Source organism: Mandrillus leucophaeus, unplaced genomic scaffold, assembly GCF_000951045.1.
Source record: "Mandrillus leucophaeus isolate KB7577 unplaced genomic scaffold, Mleu.le_1.0 Scaffold1009, whole genome shotgun sequence".
Lineage (NCBI taxonomy): Eukaryota > Metazoa > Chordata > Mammalia > Primates > Cercopithecidae > Mandrillus > Mandrillus leucophaeus.
In genome coordinates this window covers 151,086-171,846 of record NW_012098199.1, presented here as the reverse complement: position 1 = coordinate 171,846, position 20,761 = coordinate 151,086, and the positions used below count along the sequence as shown (strand labels likewise).

Genomic DNA, 20,761 nt, shown 5'->3' with positions numbered 1-20,761 from the left:
GTATAAAAGAGGAACAAAATGAAAAGTAGTTTTTTTGAAAATATAAACAAAATCAAATAACCTTTAGCTAGACTAAGAAAAAAAGCAAGGCCCAAATAAATAAAATCAGTGATTGAAAAGGACACATTACAACAGATAACACAGAAATGCAAGTAATTTTTAGAGGCTACTATGAGAAGCTATATGCCAATAAATTGGAAAACCTAGAAGAAATGCATAAATTCCTAAACACATACAATCTACTAAGATCAAGCCATGGAGAAATTTATCTGGTATATCTTTACATTTTACATGACTTCTTACAAGAACTGTTTTATAAATTCTTTGATTATTTTCTTCGTCTAATGTTTTCCTCCACAATTAAAATACAAAATTCAGACTTGAAAGCAGATATACACACACACCTGCGCGCGCGCGCACACACACACACACACGCACGTCCACAGAAACTTCATCGTTTCAGAGAAGAAAATTTGAGTGACACAATTTTAATAAATATATTTTACCTCTCCAATAAGTGGTGTACTTCCATCTGACTCATTTATCCACACATGTTGTGCATTTCCCCTCTCATAGGATGCATATGTTGTTCCATTGGCACGTCGACCTATGGAAATTGCAGGATCCTAATAATAGAAAGAAGAAACTATGCAAAAATCTATTAACTTACACATGTGTAGACACTAAAAATGTATTAATGTATAATTGATTATTACCAAGATGATGACATATTTCTGCCCATAGTTATGCAAATCTTGCACAAATTGAGGGAGTCCGTTAAATGCAACTTGATCATAAGTAAAGTCTTTCTTGTCTTCCATGTAGTCAATATCAGTGACCTGTGTATCCTGAAAGTTAGAAGATTGTATTTCAATACATAGTACTGAAAGAGCTCTCAGTCAGGTCAATCTTTAACTCCAATGAATTTGTATTATAAACATAATCTTTAAAAAATAAATGAACATCCATCGTTTTCATTTCACTAAAGAAGCAATTGTATTGTTTGTAAAACTGGTTTTTCTAATTATTAAGTACAAAAGCATTAAGTGATTATTCATATTTTTCAGTGATAATGACTAGATATGCATTGTTTTTATATACGTAGATTTCAATGCACAAAAATCAAAAACTTACACATTTCAGCATTTTTTGAAAATATATAGATTCTAAAATTAAGTTTTATTTTTAAAACTAAAAATGGTTTTGTTTACAGTGGAATATGTATTCTGTTCTAGTATAACTAACAATCGGTTCTTCAAAAGCATATATTTGTACTTTCAGGAGGCAGGGGCATTACATATGAGATAAAATATACTTTACAGTTAAAAGGTAGCCTTGTAATTATATTATATAATGTATATAGTAGATATTCGTGACAATTTCCTATAGCTATTATTATGTGACAATATTTAACTCAAGTTATATATTCCCACGAACCCTTCATTCTACTTACAAATGGTATGCCAGCTTCTCGGTTTCTCCTTACCACTTCTTTCACTACATCTAGTGATTTATAATTCCAGCGACTTAGTTGGAATCCAAGACTCCAATAGGCTGGCATTGCTGGTAGTCCAACAAGCTTAAAGTAAATGAGAATGTAATTAGTTTGAGTAGAAAAAAATATAGTTAGCATTAATAACCAAGGTTAATGTGCCTTTTATTTTCTTATATCTCTAATATTCATTTAAGTTTATATAACTTAAACAAACAATTAGTGTTACCTGGATTCTAAACAATTTCCTATTCCATTTGAATGTGTTATGAAATTTTTAACAAGTTTAAGTCTTATACTTGATGTTTTAGTTTGTGCTTAAAAATTAGAAAGTGCAGCATACCAAAAAGGAGCATTTGCCGAGATATGTTTCATGTATTGCAGAAAGTTAAATAAGAGAATACAATAAAAACAACAAATAAATGATGATAAAAGGGAAAATTTTCCACCACCATCCTATTTTCTATTACAAGTCACCATATAAGAAAAACAGAAAAAATGTTTGAAAGTACAGAATTTCTGTTTCCCTACATTTTGGCACTTATCTATCTCCTGGTTTGCAAAAGTGTTAATAAAATATATGTTCTGCAATCCTCCCACCCAGTTATTCCATAGACTCTTTCTTATTCACATGCAGTGCCTCAGCTTCATTTCTTCCTCCTGGGGGCAAATGGATTGCCATCTCTTCCTATTTCTGTAGTGGCCCAAGCAAGTTCAGTGCAAGAGAATATCAGTGTCACACTACAACGGATGATATAATTTTGCACATGGAAATTTGGATGTAACTGGTGTTATTTTTTTCCACTAAAAACTGAGTATTAGGTTATATGTGATGCATAATCATACTTGACATAAAAATTTTTCTTTGGTTTAGGCACATATATATATATATAGGATCCATGATTTCTAGGTAACAGTCAAGAAATTACTCATGTTGGGTTATTGCTTTCTATTCAAATGAAATACTAAACCTATTTCAAATTTGGTATCAGATAAACCTTATATCAAATAAAGCTTTCAAGAATTAGTATTTTTTATACCATACTCCTAAACACCATATGTCCCATAAAATTAAGGATTTAGACATGTTAGTGAAATTTCTTCTTATATATGTGTGAAGAATCAACATATATGCTGACATAAATTTCTTCTCATATATATGTGAAGAATCAGCATATATGTAACAATACTTTTTTTGAAATAGTTTGACATTCTGCCGACTTTACTCAACATGTGGGAGATAGCTATGCCAACTGATGTTTGACAGTTGAAATGTCAAAGAGTAGTGTTTCTCCCTCTTGTTCATGTGATAACCACACACGAAGTCTATAGGTAGACCAGCCTAGAACTGTAATTATGATTTTATATTAGAGAGACTGTGAATGTTGTATGTTTCTTTTCTAAATTTTACATTTATAAACATAAATTTGGGAATGATTACACATTGTAAATGATTAAACAGCAAAAAACCCTAGCTACTCTCATTTCAGATTTTTGTATCCTAATTTTAAAAGTTTTTTATAGTAATCATCCTTTGAGATCAGTTTTGCAAATGGGAATTTTATGTTAAAAAGTATATCAAGAAAATAAGATTTTTAAAATAGGCATAATCTTTAAATCTTATACCAATGAAAATAATTTTCTTTTCCATTATAACACCAGGAATCATATATATCAACAGTTAGAAGAGAGAAATTACGTGCAAGTTTTAGAATCATCTTCAGTATAGGTCCTGGATTCCCCAGCTCTCTAAAGCCCATATTGAGCTCTGGTATACAAGATGTTACTTAATATATAAATAAGAGTTGCTTAGACAGTAACTTGAGATGTACAGTTTCAGACTAGGTTTCAAACTCAACCCTCTGAAGGCCCCAGGATAGGAGTCAATTTTCCTGGAGTTTACCTACTATGAATTTATTATTATTTCATTTGAATAGAAAACAATAACCCAACATGAGTAATTTCTTGATTGTTACCTAGAAATCATGGATCCTATATATATATATATATATATGCCTAAACCAAAGAAAAATTTTTATGTTAAGTATGATTATGCATCACATATAACATAGTACTCAGTTTTTAGTGGAAAAAAATAACACCAGTTACATCCAAATTTCCATGTGCAAAATTATATCATCCGTTGTAGTGTGACACTGATATTCTCTTGCACTGAACTTGCTTGGGCCACTACAGAAATAGGAATTTCTAAATTCATCGGTTTTCCCACAACTCAGTTACCTCTAGGATTTTGACCAAAAGGATATATGACCTCTACATTTATTGCCTATTCTCAGTGTTAAATAAGATCGTTCCTTTTGCTTTACTCCATCATATAAAGTCATGAATAAGTAAATATTTAATATTCAAAATCTCAATGAAATCCAATTCTTGAACTCAGCTGCCTAGAAGTAAGAAATTTTGAATTCAGAAACATAGAAACTTGAGTACATATAGAGTTCATTGGGAAAAGCAAAAACCACCTAGCTGCATCTTAAATATGTTAAGATTTTCAAAAACATTTAGCTAAGAGGCCCCTAATATGTAAAATAAAGTCATCTAAATATGTGGTCATATTAGATGAAATAAAAGTATGCAGAAAAAATTTTATAAAATAGACCTGAAACACACCTGTTGATACTGTTGAACTACTTGTTCCGGTGTATCTCCCAGAAAGATGTAAAAATCCAGAATGCCACCAGTAACTCTATATGTTACTATTGGAGTAGGCTGGATAAAAATCTCTACAAAATAAAATTGGGAAACTTATATGTAAACTGTGAAAGGGCTTATAGTAATGAATTGCAAATTCCATTTAAATTAATTTGTATTAACTACATTATTTTACAATATTTTAAAATAATTAAGAAATAATGAAATATTGAATGCAGAAATAACATAGGGAAAAAGTGAAACGCCAACATGTCTGAGGCTTATAATAAAATGTCCCAGGTATTTTCTTTCACAGATGGTGGCAAAAGCTCCCCCTGGATATTGCGTTGCAAAGGGTTAGTTGCAAAGGATTAATTCTCTGACACCAAAAGATGTTTCTCTAAAACTGCGTTTTTAATTAGTCATTTAAATTGAAGATTCTCTGAAAGGTCATATTATCACATATTAACTTCTAAAGGACAAAGTGTCAAAAGTTTTAATTTAACTTTTCTAAATATAAGACACAGTAACTGACTGGATAACCATGTAATAAACTGATCTTGCTGAAATGTGATTAATTTCTTCAATTTTTTGTTATCATCAATTCACCTATTAAAGAGATATTATACTCATAATATTAAAAATTAAAATACTACATTATATGAATCATGATGAACTAAAAAATTTACTCTTCTATTTCCATGGACATCTTTTTTATTTTCATTTGTAGTGGTATGTTTACTTATCTAGACAAATGAGATTGAGAGAATGAAAATACCCATTGGCATGGATGTGTTTCGGTACTCCTCTGAAAGGAAAATAAAGTGCCTGAATGCCACAACATAGCATACTCTCCCCATAATAGATGGGCATGCAAAAATTGATTTTTCTCTTTAATTTCAAAATCTACTTATAACAATTTCATACGTTAATATTAACTATAATAGAGTTTGCTCTGACATACAATATGCATGATTGAAATAAAGAGAGCATTTAAAACATTTCAAGTGAAATCTATAAATATATTATCAAATAAATTATTCTTACCCATTGCATTGCTATTCATTAAGAAAACACCAAATGACTTTCCAGATGTATCTTCAATACACATAAAGAATGTTTGATGGCCATATAAATTATTATTATTCTATAAGGCAAGAATGTGAAAATAAAATTTTCAAATATATTTAAAACAAAAAGATTATATATTTTATATGCTCTTCATGAATTAATTTGTTACTATAACTTATTTCCCATGTTTCTATACTAATTGTCTTCACTATACATACCAGTGAAACATTATAGGTAAAACAAAACTTCAAACTTTTTAACATTATTAATATAGTAATGTATAAAATATATAACATATACTATTAATATACTACTTAACTGTCCTGTTTTATTATAATTACGTTAGTTTTAATAGCGTATGCCCAGGTGGGAGGATCACGAGGTCGGGAGATCAAGACCATCCCGGCTAACTGGTGAAATGTTGCCTCTACTAAAAATACGAAAAATTAGCTAGGCGCGGTGACATGCACCTGTAATCCCAGGTACTTGGGAGGCTCAGGCGGAAGAATCGCTTGAACCCAAGAGGCAGAGGTTGCAGTGAGTCCAGATCATGCCACTGCGTTCCAGCCTAGGTGACAGAGCTAGACTCCATCTCAAAAATAAATAAATAAAATAAAAAATTAAAATAATAACTTAGTCATGATAAGGTAATGGCATGTTTATCAATTAGGCCTCATGTACGCCCAAGGTACTGCAGGAGCTTCCAAAATGATATGTGCCCTCATAAAAATTTAGTAGTCTGTTTCTTGAGAGCTGATGAGGAGCTTACATGATAGAGACAAACTGGAAATACACTGATATGGTGAAAGGAAAAAGACTTCCTGACTAAGTGGATATGGACTTTTAAAGGAAAGAATGTATGGAAATCAGCTCTGACATTCTCTCTCTGGTGTTAATTAATTAATCTCACTCTGCTGTAAACAGAAATTAGTAAAATTCATTAGAAATTCTGTACCAAATGAACTCTTTAAAACAACTACTCACTGGTTTATTTTTGATATAGAAACAGCATTGCCAATTAAAAAGAAATAACTGACAAACATTTGACCAAAGTCAATCATGAATCAAAAATATTTTTTAAAGGTATGATGTTTGCTCTCAAAAATCTCACATTTTTGAGCAAAAAACATAGAAACAAACATATACAGGAGTAACACACTAATATGATTATTATACTAAGTCAAGTATAAAGATAAAGACTAAGTCCTTATTGGAGAGTTTGGGAGAAGTTCTTACAAGATCAAATTTCGGTTGAGAGCTGAATGATATAATATGAGTGATGAAGAACATCAGGTTTCTGTACTTATCAGAAAAAAAACAAACTGTGCAAAGATTTGAAGTTATGGAAAATGATCATATATTATAGAACAATAAGAAGGACAGAGATGCACGAGATAGTATCTGGTAGCTAGGCAGACATTATATTGTATGAAGACATGTAAAACAGAATTATTCTAGTGCAATGGCTAGCCATTGATGGATATAAGTACAAGGGTGATTTGAAAAGGAATAATAAAATATGATCATGAAAGTAAAAATAAACCATTTATAAACTGCAAATCCCATGAAAAGCTTCACAAAATCTGTTAGTCACTGAGTCCATTTAAAACCTATCAATTGTCACTCTCAAGCTAAACAATACAACAGCAAGCTTTTGTATTGGTATCAGTGACATTCAAATAGTTTAGTTGATCAGTTAAAATAAACGATGTTTTCAAATATGCTAAGATTATCATCTGCTGCACTATAATGATTATATTTATAACAAGAAAAATAGTTTCTCACATCACCGGGAAGTTGATCTCGAGTAAAAATTGGCCATGTTTTCCAGGATAAATCATGACGAAATCTCTTATGAACCTGTTCCCCAATACCATAAATGTAATCACTTGGAAGACGGGTTGAGATCTGTAAGTACTGGTCAGAGTACACTAAGGGACCAATGCTGGTGTCAAACCTGCACCGTAAAAGAAATAAAGAAATAATCATATAAAAGAAATAAAGAAATAATCACCATAAAAGAAATAAAGAAATAATCATATATTAATCATATAAATAAAGAAATAAAGAAATAAATATATATATATATAGTTCTACCAGATACAGGTTTATGTTAACATTATCCAGAATATTTCATTTTAAACACACCTGTGGTTAGCTTTGGTCACTTCTTAGAAACACACAAATTACCCCATAAAAAAAATTTGTTCACTGCATCGACACAATTTTTGCCAATATCTTTCACATCCATTTCTTCCTTTACTTTTCATCACAAGTTTAAAGCATAAGTACCATTATCAATCACATTTCACAGATGACACAAACTGGGATAATTAGTTGATGTTTTTAGGGACCACAAACTGGTTGGCAGGAGAGCCAAGTTTCAAACCCAGTTTTGCTTGCTCTGGGTACTAGATTTTAAAATACAGTATTTTACTGGCTTCCACCCTTAAAAATTAAGTTCGAAAGCATTTTTCCCCTAAAAAAGTTTTATGTTTTATGCAGATGAAATAGGTACTACAAGAAATGCTAAATGACGTGTAAGATTTGTATGCTTTTATTTTTATTGACAATTAGTTATTGTATATACAGTCAGCCCTCCATATCTGTGAGTTCTGAATTCATGGATTCAACCAACCAGGGATGGAAATTATTTGAGGGGGGGAAAAAAAAGAATGGGGTATCTATACTAAATACATACAGACATATTTTTATTATCATTCTTCACTAAACAATTTAGTATAACAATTATTTACATATAATATACATTGCATTCATTATCATAAGTAATTTAGAAATGATTTAAGTATACAAGAGGATGTGCGTAGGTTATATACAAATACTACACAATTTTATATAAGGAATTTGAGCATTCATGGATTTTGGTATACACAGTGGGGGAGCGGGGGTTGTCCTAAAAGCAGTCTCCATGGATACTGAGGGAGGTCTGTATTAATGGGATACAATGTGATGTTTTGATACACATGATTTGATGATAAAACTAATTAACGTATCCATCACCCTACATACTTTTTACTGCAAACATTTAGAATTTATAGTAGTCTCTTAGTACTTTTGCAACATACATTAAATTATTATTTTATTATTAGCTATAGTCACCATGTTTATTGGTCTCAAAAACATGTTGTTTCTGTCTAATCATTTGATCAACATTTTCCCATTCTCCTCCACTCCCAGCCTCTGGAAACCATAATTCTACTTTCCGCTTCTATGATTTCAACATGTTTTAGATTTCACTTATAAGGAAGATCATATAGTATTTGTCTTTCTGTGTCTGGCTTATTTCACATGGTATTTAATATTTTTATGATTTAACACAAAGTCATTAACAAAAGTACTAAAATACATTTAGTAAGAGTAATTGCTGAGATTTAATCTTGACAATTGCTTTATTAGCAATTCTTGGGGATACAAGGGCATTTATCTTGAAACCATTCATAGGAAATTACTAAATCTCTTGCACCTACACACCTCATACAATCATAATGAAGGTGTTCAGTCTATATTGGATTCTACATATATATAAACTATTTTAATATTAATATGATAACTAACTCCTCTTTCATCTTTGAATAGTAACTGTCTGATTCTACAAATTGGCAACAAAATATGATAAATATGGGGGAAAGACACAAGAGCTACTCTATGTATGTACAAATATATGCAAGACTAGAGTTGCATTAGTGAAGCTCTCCACCTTCATCTTTGTTCAACCTTTATTTGTAGATTCTGATTTATGCTCCAGCATCTTTCATCCACAAGAAACCAAACTCTTTTATCACTGTAATCTTTATAAACCTATCCACTTACCCTCTTTTGGGAGGAAATTTATTTCTACCAAAAATGTCTTGAAATTAAGACTTTCCAATTCTATAATAACAGAATAAACTCATATAATTGTAAAATAATATACTTACAAAATTTTAGCATTGCTTTTCCTAATAACTTGGATGCTAAATGGGTTTTCGGTAACGTTCACATCATACAGTGTATCAGAAACTGTGGGTCCAGTAAACTCTTTTACGTACTGATGAGGGACTTCATATCTTCTATTATTTGGATCAGTAATCTGGAAAGATTTAAGCAAGTTAACATTACTTGATTCTAGACTTTTATTTAATATTCCATTTCTGAACGATTAAATGCAAGTTCTGAACAAAAAATAACGTGGTGATTAGTTTCATAGAAGAGTATTAATCTATTCAGAATCTTAATTTTAACATTTTTGAGTGGCTATGCACAAAGTGTATAAATATTAAAGAAATACATAGATTTAGCTGGTTATGAAGTATTGTGTATAAAATTAAGTACAGATTTTTACTGACTGATATAAAAATGACAGTATTACCAAATATTGATTACTGAATGCTAGTAATCAATCACTGTATACTAGTAAATCAAGACACTAAATACTAGACCTTTGTGAAGTCAATCATTCTCAATGCTTTTCAATGTTTGGGTCCTTATATAACTATATAAAGATAAGAAACTTATCTTATCCATAAAGATAAGAAATTTTGTTTAAAAATTTTTAGAGAAACTAAAAAGAAGTACTGAAATAAAATTGAATCACTGAGAAACAGAAAAATTTGGTTTCCGTGAAATTATTGCTAAAAAGGTGATGTACAAATAATTTGGTGCTGTTTTTACTTCCAAATCCAAAATATTTATACTAGTAAACTACATTCTTAAAAAAAAAAGAAGAATCGTACTTTTTAAAATCATGAATAGAATTTATAATCAATGAAAGAAAGTATTATGTTGCATGTATACAACACTAACACTTTTCTCAAATTAAATTTTAGATTAATCTTCTATCATAGCCTGTAGTTTAAATAATAATAAATTTTAAATGTTTCTTGAGAATGCTTATTTTCTTCAAGGCACTGAGCTAAATATTTTGCATAAATGATATTATTTAAATCCTTCAAAAATAAGTACAGAGCCCACTATTATTATTTGTATGTTATATTTGAGTAAACAATTTGAGAAAAGTGCAGTTTAATTAATCCTTCGCCTTGGAATAAACATTTCTCAAGAGAGAAAGTATATTTGTAGGATGAAAGGTGTGTTCATCAAATGTCTCACTGCAAGCGCCACCTCCCGGATTCTTGCCATTCTCCTGCCTCAGCCTTCCGAGTAGCTGGGACTACAGGCGCCCACCACCACGCCCGGCTAATCTTTTGTATTTTTAGTAGAGACAGGGTTTCATCGCGTTAGCCAGGATGGGCTCGTTCTCCTGACCTCGTGATCCGCCCGCCTCGGCTTCCCAAAGTGCTGGGATTACAGGCATGAGCCACCGCACCCGGCCCATCAAATGTCTTTTAGTATTAAATCTTCTTTGGAAACCTTAAAAACCGAACCTTGAACCGGAAACGATTGGGTGTCTGATTTTGAGTTGTGAAGAGAACACTGTTGATGTCATTTCCAAATAGTGTAGGTGAAGGTATCCTGTTTAATTTGGCTTCAAGTCCTTAAAGAATAAAAAAAGCTGCCATGAGTGACTTGATTTATAATGTTAACAATTATTAAATATATTTATGTTACTGTATTTACCACAAATGAGTACTTTTTAAATTTGTTACAATCATGCAAAAATAAGAAATTTGAACATTTGCAGGAACATATTTCTTATTTGATTCTATTTAAGGTATTTTTCCAAAGAAAAAATTAAGGCACATTTTTGCTTCACTTACAATATATCATATTGAATCAACACGGTAAAGGACTTCTTACCAATACTTGTTGTTGTCCTTTCTTGAACATTATAACCATGATTATCAACGAAGAAGCACCAAGGAATAAGAGAGTCATTCCATGGCCTCCAGCAGCAGCCTCTCTGTGCACAAATTCCCTGATAAAATATTTTAAAAGGAATTATATCATTAGTACTATTATCAGATGTCCCAGTCTCTATTTTTCCAATGAATGAATGTTTTTAAATAATCTAATTTTTTCAAATGTATAATATGGTGAAATAGCATTTGCTCTTTTGTTTCTTTTACCTGGAAGAAATACATTTAATAAATTGAATTAATTACACCCTGTCAGAAATTTATGACCTGAGATGTGATTATTAAAATCACGTATCTATACAAATTTTTGTAAGCTCACGTATTTTAAAGGAACCTGATCTCCAAACGATTATAATTTATTCTGTTGTCATGGTATTCATATGGAAGAACTGAAATATTTATTTTGTACTAATTATCTATCAAGCTGAAATTTAAACTAGAAGGATGAAAATATGGCCCTGAATTTAAAGCCACTTAAAATCTGTAAGGGATTTAATTCTACCTACTTACTAGTTCAATATTTAATTAAACTATCTTAACTAGTTTATGTGCCGGTATCACAAGTAGTTGCTGCAATTGCATTCAATTAATAAAGCAAAATACTGAATTCTCAGTAATGTTATTATCCATATGAAATACTATGTGAAGTGAAAGAAAAATTATAAATGTTTATATATAAATAGTTTAGCTAAATATTGACGCTATGCATGAACAGCAGTATGATTACAAGTCTTCTTACTATGTAAATTTAATAGTGTGACACACTTTTATAATTCGAAAAATTGTAGGATTTTCCCCTTTGCTTACTTTCCATGAAAATAAGTTCTTAAAAACCTCCATTTTAATCAGCTGAAAGTGTGCACTAACCTTTCTGCTATTTCATCCTCAAATTAAAATGGTATCAGATACAGACACACACACACATATATAATATATATAGTATATGTACTATATATTTATATATTTTAAATAATATTTAAATAGCTAAGTATATGGAATATATGTATATTTATTATATATAAAATATAGATTTTATATATTCATTTATATATTAAAGTATATATTATATATAAAATATATATTTAAATAAAAATACACATATTTTTATGTTTATGTATAATAAAAATACATATATTATTATATACATATATAATTACATATAATATATTTGTATATATAAAATCTCTCTAAACACCTTATATACATATATGTATGTGTTTGGGTATACATTTATATATTTATACCCAAACACACATACACACATATATATTGTAAATTGGGGTACAATTGGATCTAATTACTTATCAGAGCCTAAAGTGTGTGCAACTTTTGATCAGGCAATTTTATCTCCGATTATCTAACCTGAAGAAATACTCCTAGCAATACAAAGAGACAATTGTACAAAAAAATATTATTTACAGCAGTCTCTACGAAAGATTTGTATATAAAAGTCTAAATACATTTACATAAATACATATATAAACACATAAAGGTGTTAAGTTTAAAAAATAAAATGAAAGAAATAAGCACACTATAATCACAATTTAAATAATTAAAAAATATAGAGTAAAATAGGCTTACATTCATTTCCTGAAAAATACCATATTATTTTCCTATGTCTTTCATAAAAACCTTGGAAAAGGTGGCTTAAAGCAACAAAAATTTACTCTCTTACCGTACTGGAGGCTGCAAGTCCTAACTCAAGGTGTCAGCGCAGCCATGCTGCCTCCAAAGGCTTCACAAAATAATTCTCCCTTGTCTCTCTCTAGCTCCTAGTAACTCCTGGCAATCCTTGGCGTTCCTTGGTTTATAGGTGTATTTTTCCAATTTCTGCTTCCATTTCACATGGCTTTCTTCCCTGTCTGTTTCTGTGTGTGGTTCCTTCCTCTTATAAGGATATTAGTCATTCAGCCCAGGGCCCAACTTAATTCACCACGACTATATCTTAACTAATTTTTTCTGGAAAACTGTATTTCCAGATAAGGTCATATCCAACGACTCCAAGTAGATATGAATTTTTGAAAAACATTATTTAACCTACTACATATACACACCAATATATTAATTAAAAACATATATCCCTGTTGTTGCTTTAAAAATATTGGTAATTTTAGTTTATCTTGTGAAGATTTTGATACTTGTTATTTATGTTTAGTTGTTCCTCCTATTTTTCAGGTCTCATTATTTTTAGTTTCTTATCTAATTATTTTCCTTTTGGCTTCATTTGACACAGTTAAACTCTAGCAAATAAAAGTATAATAAATTTATCATATTGTAACATATTTCATCATATATGATATACAATTATGTGATTATATATATTAAATGTAATAATTTTATATGTAGTAACATATGTGTATACAATACATAGATATGTATATTCATTGTATAATGACCCCAAAATTCATATGTTGAAGCTCTAACCCCCAATGTGAAGGTATTTGGAGATAGGTCCTTTCAGGAATTAATTAAGTTTAAATAAAAATATAAGGGTGGAGCCCCAATTCATTAGGACTGGTGTCCTTTTAAGAGAAGGAAAAGACAACAGAGATCTCTCTCTCTGCACGAAGAGGAAATACTCATTGTGAGGACAAAATGAGAAGGCAGCTGTCTACAAGCGAGAAAGAGAGGCCTCACTAGAAACCAGCCTTGATGATGACACCTTGATCTTGGACTTCTAGCCTCCTAGATTGTGAGAAAATAATTGCTATTGTTTAAGCTAACCATTCTGTGGAATTTTGTTATGGCAGCCTGAGCTAATGCACTTTGCATGGAATTATGGCTGTTTCCTAGGTAATCATTTGATTATTCTATATTTTCTCATCATTGTGCACTAAGTAAACATGCCCTTTCTAATATACAATAAACATGCCATTTCTAGTATACAATAATTTATACAGTAAGTTTAATATAACCAATTTTCAAATATTTAACAATCATGATCTATCCTCATGTATATGAAAATTCAAGATAAATCTTTTTTTTAATTAAGGAAATTTTTTGAAAATCATTACTTTAACCAACTTCAATCTCTATCACTACATTTGGAACAAATAATATTTAGTCAGATGGAATGCTTCTCATACTTAAAAGAGTAAGTGTATATATTTAAGATGAAAATTATTTATTTAGTTGATCACTTAAGATGTTGGAAAATTAACATTTGAAGTATTTTAAAGAATATTTAAGGTATTTAATGAAAAGTATTATTAAAGATATATAACTATAAATAACAACAACAGCAACAACAAAAAAAAAACCCTGAGTGACAAAGATTGAATAAAAGTTGTATTTGAAAATTGCAACATCTCCTAAAGCAGAAAAAGGCAAATATCTAGGCCCATTTTCTAATTTCAGGTAGATTTCATTTTTCATTCCTTTATTATTTACTTTTTAAATCCATTTTGTATAATAGAAAAATACAACCTTGAAAATTCATCCACTTAGAGAAAATTATGACATGCTCGTTAAAGAACAGTGACTACTGAGTTCGTGAAACATGAGCTCACATTGAACTTTGCATACTACTATTCTAATTCCAGTTTTGCCTGTAAACTAGCAAAGTGACATTGGAGTATTAATTTAGCCTTGAAAAACACTCTAAGCTTCCATATAAGTCCAGAACTTTATGAATAAGGTACCACTTAAATGATAATCTCTTTAAAATCATTTTGTTAAGTTGCACTTTCCTAGTTAAAAATGTCAAGAAAATACTCAAATTCATTTGAGATATACTAAGTTAAACTTTTAAAACTGTAAGTTGTCATTTTATAAATAACAAGCATAAATATATTGGCTGAAGTTTAACTTGTTTACTTCACAAATATAATTTATTACACACTGAAAACATTCCTCAGCAATCTAGCAATCTAACAGTTTAAGTTGACAGTAAAGACTAATAGTAGGCAACAAAACTATAAACCATTCCCTTTCAAATGTTGTTTCCCTATAAGACCTTCAAAACCCATATTGTTCCTCATAGAATTATATGTTCAACTTCAATCATTTCTTTCCTTCTTTCTTTCCTTCTTTCTTTCCTTCTTTCTCTCTTTCTTTCTCTCTCTCTCTCTCTTTCTTTTCAGATGGAGTCTCGCTCTGTCACTCAGGCTGGAGTGCAGTGGCTCAATCTCGGCCCACTGCAAGCTCCATCTAAAAAGGTTAAGTAAAGAGAATATCTGGCCACTTTCCTCAGTGTATCACAGTAAATACTATGTTATTTAGCTATTCTATCAGTGGGTAAGCTATAGGGCCTACTATTCATAGTATTACTCTAAGGAAAATCTCATCTCTTTCAAATTTGTTTGTGGCAAATTAATTAGAAAATTATATGCTTACTATGATGTAGGGAAGATAGAATAGGAACAAAATAAATTTTATAGTTTATTCAGTTAATTTGTGTGTGGTAAGGTGGAGTGGAGAAGGTGAAATTTATAATTGCATATCATATTTGCAAATGCAAATATTTGCAAAATGTCAGTACCTAGAGTCAGCCCTCTGCATCTGTGGATACAGCAAACTGTGGATCAAAAATATTTCAAGGAACAAAAAATACCAACATGGTAATAAAAATAATGTAAACAAAAAACTGCTGTATAACAATTATTTGCATAGCATTTGCATGGTATTAGACTTATAAATACTCTACAGATGATTTAAAGTATACAGGAGAATGTGCATAAGTTAGATGCAAATACTGCCATTTTATATAAGATATTTGAACATCTGCAGATTTCGATATCCTCAGAAGTCCTGAAACCAATTCCCCGAGGATACACATGTATATGTGCATATACACCCACACACATAGACCTTTATTCCCACACAGATTTCCCACACAAATCTGTGTGGGAATAAAGGAAGATTGAACGTGGGTTACATGAATCCAATTGGTTACCGCTAATTTTCTCCATTTTCTCTTCTTTACTTCTAATTGCTAAATTAAAAACAAATAATAATTTTCATAAAATGAGTATCATTTTATGTTCCACAGATATTTCTTAATGCTATTATTACAAATACTCTATTGGAACATACATATCATCTCTTAAATGTTCTATATTATCAAAGGTATACTTTCTTCAATAAGTAGATTTGAGATGAAAGAATTTCATGAAGATTTATAAAATTAATGATAATTTGTTAAATATGGATGAATATTAACTTGCTAGTTTAAACTGAGCAGAGATAAAGGAAAGCAAACTCAGTAACTTCTATTATCTATCATTTTTAATAGAGAGCTATGAGAAAAAGATAAATGCAGCCTAATTTATGTCTAGCTCTTTATTAAATAAGATTGATCTTATATTGAACAATTATCTTAATATAATAATTTATATATTCATTAAAAATAGTAAAGACTTTTGTTGCAGACCTCTGTTGGGAATTGTTCTGGAATGCAGTTTATTCTCACATTGACAGGATCATTTAACACATTTGGACATTTTCCTGAATCAGAAGGATTTGTGGTCGTAGTACTAATAGCTGGAGTTGAAGTAGAATCACTAATTTCTAGGGGAGGAAAAAACTCAATAAAATAAAACATGACATTAAATTAATTTTCTCAGATTTTTCAAGTAACAAGTACTTTTTGAAATAATACATGAATTCATATAAAATGAAAATTTTCAAATAAATTTTGCATTTAAAAAAGACCCACAAATTCAAGCACTAGTCATCAAAAGGAAAAGATCCAATCATACTTTTAAAATTGACAGTGTAGAATCCTATTGACTTTTTCTTCAGAAATACAAAATATATTTACAAAACAACTTGGTGTAGATTCAAAAGGTAACAAAATATACATTCATACTGTATTTACAACTTGTATTTTAAAGCTTAAGAAACAAGATGGAGCAATATGATTTACGAAAAGCATAAAGAGAAGGTGAGAAGAAATTAGAGAAGAGGAAAATAGGTGAAAGTACGTACTTTCAAGGGAATAATTTGATAGGTAGAGTAGAGAAAGCTGGAATAGCAAAGAATGGTAGATACCAACTCCATATAAATAACATTCCAGCAATGAGATATCATTAAAATCTATTGCTTCATAATAGAGTAAGCTCTCAGTTTCTGGAAGTAGGCAAAACAAAAGACTACCAGGAATAAGAAATGCTAACTATAGTCTAGAAGATAATGTGTAACATCTTTTACAAGGCTGGTTTGCTCAAGAGAGAATAATGAAGAGATTCAGCGTTCCGTATGTACCAACTCTAAATTAGAATTAAAATATTCAGAAAAAGATAATTAAACTATCCAAGTCTTTTTTCAACTTTCCTCTACCTGCCTTTTTCATACAACCTCTCTCTCCTTAAGATAAAATCTAGCCAGAACAAAGAATATATGCTCAAATCCTCATTTCCTTTGCAAGTGTGCGAAGGGTGGAGCAAAAACTCAGGTTTTCCCACTAATGAGATGATGCTCACGCCAGTAAGCTATTATTCCACCTTACATTAACGATTTGATCCCATTTTCTCTTTGCTCTTTGTCAAGTAGCTAGGGAAGGCAATTAATGTCAAAGAACATGGATTCCTTAATTACAATAGCTCGTCATTGAAATAACTTGAATATAATGAATAGAAAAAGTTGGAGTAGTTGTGTAACTGACTCTGGATTTTTTTATGAGTGTTTCATCTTACACAGATTATTTTTTAAAACCTATAACTATTGTGGAGTAACTTCCTCCTAACTTCACGATAATGTAGACATGCTTTTAATGCACTACTTACCTTCAACAGCAGGTGTCTTAGTTGCTAAAACAACAATTAGGGCAATAGCTATTATAGTAACTATGACAAAGAGGGCAATCAGAGAGATTTCTAATCCACTAAATTTCTTTCTTGCCATCTAAAAAGAGAAAATAATATATATTCAAAATGTAAAATATATAACTATAATAAACCACCAATAATTCTCATGAAATTACATACATTCTTTTTTTTAGTAAGTACAATGCAGAGTGGCAGACAGCACTTACATAACATCCTAAATTAAGCACCCACTTAATAATATATTAAGCATGTACTTAATAACTTGTAACTTATCCTCATATAAAATGTAAGCAATACATGCAATTTAAAGTAAAAGGAATGAATTACTGATGTGCATTACAGTAGTAGTATGCTGAGATGAAAATATAGATGGAAAAAATATATTCAAGTAGGTGTGCATTGCCTTCTCATTTAGAGCATTTTGCAAGGCAAAGGCTTCCATTTGCACTGTTTCTCAATTCTCACAACAATTTTATGAAGGAAATAGTTATTCATATTTTACGAATTAGGAACTTTAAGCTTAAGAGAAAATAAGTTATATTTCAAAGTTAAAAACTTCAGCTTTTTTCTTGAACTCTCGTCTCTCTAATTCCAACACTACTTTCCACAATGATACTATCAAAAAGAACATAAATACATATATTTGATAGAACAGTATATATTTGCGAGTTGCTAGTCTGTTTAAAAATCTTTTGAATTATCACTAAGTTCCTCCATCAAACAGCAGCAAATTAGATATACAAAACTCTCATATCAAAAATATGTATTTATTATTAGATGGCATTATACTTTTGAGGTAGCATATAGAAGATACCCAAATGTAGACTGGAAAGAACACATCTACAATAATTATCCGAAAGTATATTTGTTTAATTTAATGTTGACCACATATATCTTATTTTTCTTAGTTCTCAGGTTTCCATGGATTACCTGTATTCCATGATTTTAATATAAATCTTAATTCAAAGACATATACCAAAGTAGAACTTAGAATTTCTATAGTAAACGCTTTAATAAATTACTGGGTTTAAAACCATTTTTTTTTTTTTTTTGGTCTCACAATGGTCCCTGTTCTGTAACTGTGTCAACTCAAGTACCCAGTTTTCCCAACCTAAACATCTTTTTTTTCCGTCTTCCATAGGTTTTACAACATTCAATCATTCAGTAAGTCCATTTGACTTTATCTTCAAAGAATTTTTAGAATTATGCTTATTCCCGGTACCACAGCATAATTTTTAGATAGCACATTGCCTTCATACCTGCAGTTCAGTTTCAATCCCTGCCCATCCACTCTTCTAGGTGAATTCTAAATTTTTCTCAATTCAAATGTCATGGTGAGTTCCTTACTACTCTGAGGCACAGTTAATCTAGCCTTTATTCATTTACCATAGCATAGGAAATGTTCAATGCAATTATTTATGTATATGTCGATTTCCTCAATTAGATTGTTACATTCTTGTTAGCAAAAATTATAAAAGTAGTCAGAGACTAATATTAAGTAAGCAAAAACTTAATTTTTTACTATAGCTTATAAATGAATATCTGCAGATTAGCATTCATTCTTAGTATATAATTTTCTGTTACAGATATGTAAGCTTATTACTGCATCAGTAATCTTCAAAGACAATGAATGTAAACTAAACAGAGCAACAGGTAACATATAAAGCTGTTTGAAAAATGAAGCCCAGTTGCTTGATATTACGTTGAGAATTGACAAAGTTAAATTTAGTGTTCAACTTTAAGTAAGTGTAAATCTCATTTGAAGTGATAACCTACTTTGCTACCAAGAAGTCAGTAATGAGAATTGTGTTTTCTTTTTTGACAAGGGAAATCTTAAGAAATGCATTTTTGTCATGAGTCAAATTCTCCTTTGTCTAGAAAAATCAAAACAAAATTTAAAACAATTGCTTAAAATTACTGTGATAAAAATACGATCCCTGTAATTTTGGATTACAGTAATTTTAAACAACTCTTCTTGGAAATTATATATTGATACCCTTTCTCTGCATATTTATTATGAAGATGAACAATACTTTATTGTATAACAACTTGAAGAATGATCTTTAAAAAGTCAACTAGGAAACATTAAATGTTTTATAAATGTAGCATTCTGTTCTATATAGATTTTCTTAGAATATATGTAAGCACACTTTATTATTCATCTATTTTTCAAAATCTCAATCAATACTTATTTTCTTTCATATAGAGTCATTAAACAAAAGTTGCTATGATTCCACCTAAGTCTTACAAAAGTTATAGTGAAGAGTTGGGCCAAAAAAAAAAAAAATCCTGTGTTTAAAACAAATTAGAAATGTGTTTTGCTGTTTAATACAAGGTACTGCATGTTTTAAATGGCAACTTAAAATATATGATGTTGCTATTTTAACCTAGTGCAGACAGATGGGAATACTGCTAACACAAATTAAGAAAAAATATAATTAGTTGAAAACATAAAAATAACAAAAAAAATGAGCTATAGACTTACCTTATTTCATAGCCTGTTCTGTTTGCTGTGTTGTACCAGACTTGGATAAGGCTGCTAAAATAATGATCAAGGCAAGTTGCTTGGGTATATATTGAACTACTCATAAAGTTTTATTGCACCCTCACCAGCCTATCAGTGTTTAATAATCTTCTGCTCAACATGCAATTGTTAAAAGCCTTAACCCTGAAAGTAGTTTACGTAAGTCTTTCTCTCTGGGAATGTAAGTTAATTAGTAATTGTACTGTCAGATAGTCTTTGATTTCTCAAAGCTGTGAACTATTAGTATCTTAAGAACATAAAAGTAGCTTTCTTTTTTTTCTCTTTTCAAAATTATATTTCTTTTATATTTAGACATTGTTATAATAACTATTTTGTCTCATTGTGTGCAATTTAGATCTTCACTGGAAAGTAGAAACATATTTGAAAGACAGAATCTGTAAAAAATTTGCAGGATATAACAATTAGAAGGTAATATTTT

General features: G+C 30.1%; 1 protein-coding gene across 1 annotated transcript in view; it reads right to left on the bottom strand.

The window, feature by feature from the left end:
• SI (sucrase-isomaltase (alpha-glucosidase)) overlaps positions 1-20,346 on the bottom strand; it is a 109,985-nt gene extending 89,639 nt beyond the window's left edge. Inside the window, exons 1-12 of the mRNA XM_011974244.1 lie at positions 20,284-20,346; positions 17,757-17,874; positions 16,403-16,539; positions 10,973-11,090; positions 10,600-10,709; positions 9,154-9,305; positions 7,001-7,172; positions 5,192-5,291; positions 4,124-4,236; positions 1,454-1,579; positions 717-848; positions 507-626 (exon numbers count right to left, since the gene is read on the bottom strand). Coding sequence (XP_011829634.1) covers positions 507-626; positions 717-848; positions 1,454-1,579; positions 4,124-4,236; positions 5,192-5,291; positions 7,001-7,172; positions 9,154-9,305; positions 10,600-10,709; positions 10,973-11,090; positions 16,403-16,539; positions 17,757-17,874 — 1,398 coding nt within the window. The 5' untranslated portion in view covers positions 20,284-20,346. The remainder of the gene's footprint in view (positions 1-506; positions 627-716; positions 849-1,453; positions 1,580-4,123; positions 4,237-5,191; positions 5,292-7,000; positions 7,173-9,153; positions 9,306-10,599; positions 10,710-10,972; positions 11,091-16,402; positions 16,540-17,756; positions 17,875-20,283) is intronic.
• Between the last annotated feature and the right edge of the window lie 415 nt (positions 20,347-20,761).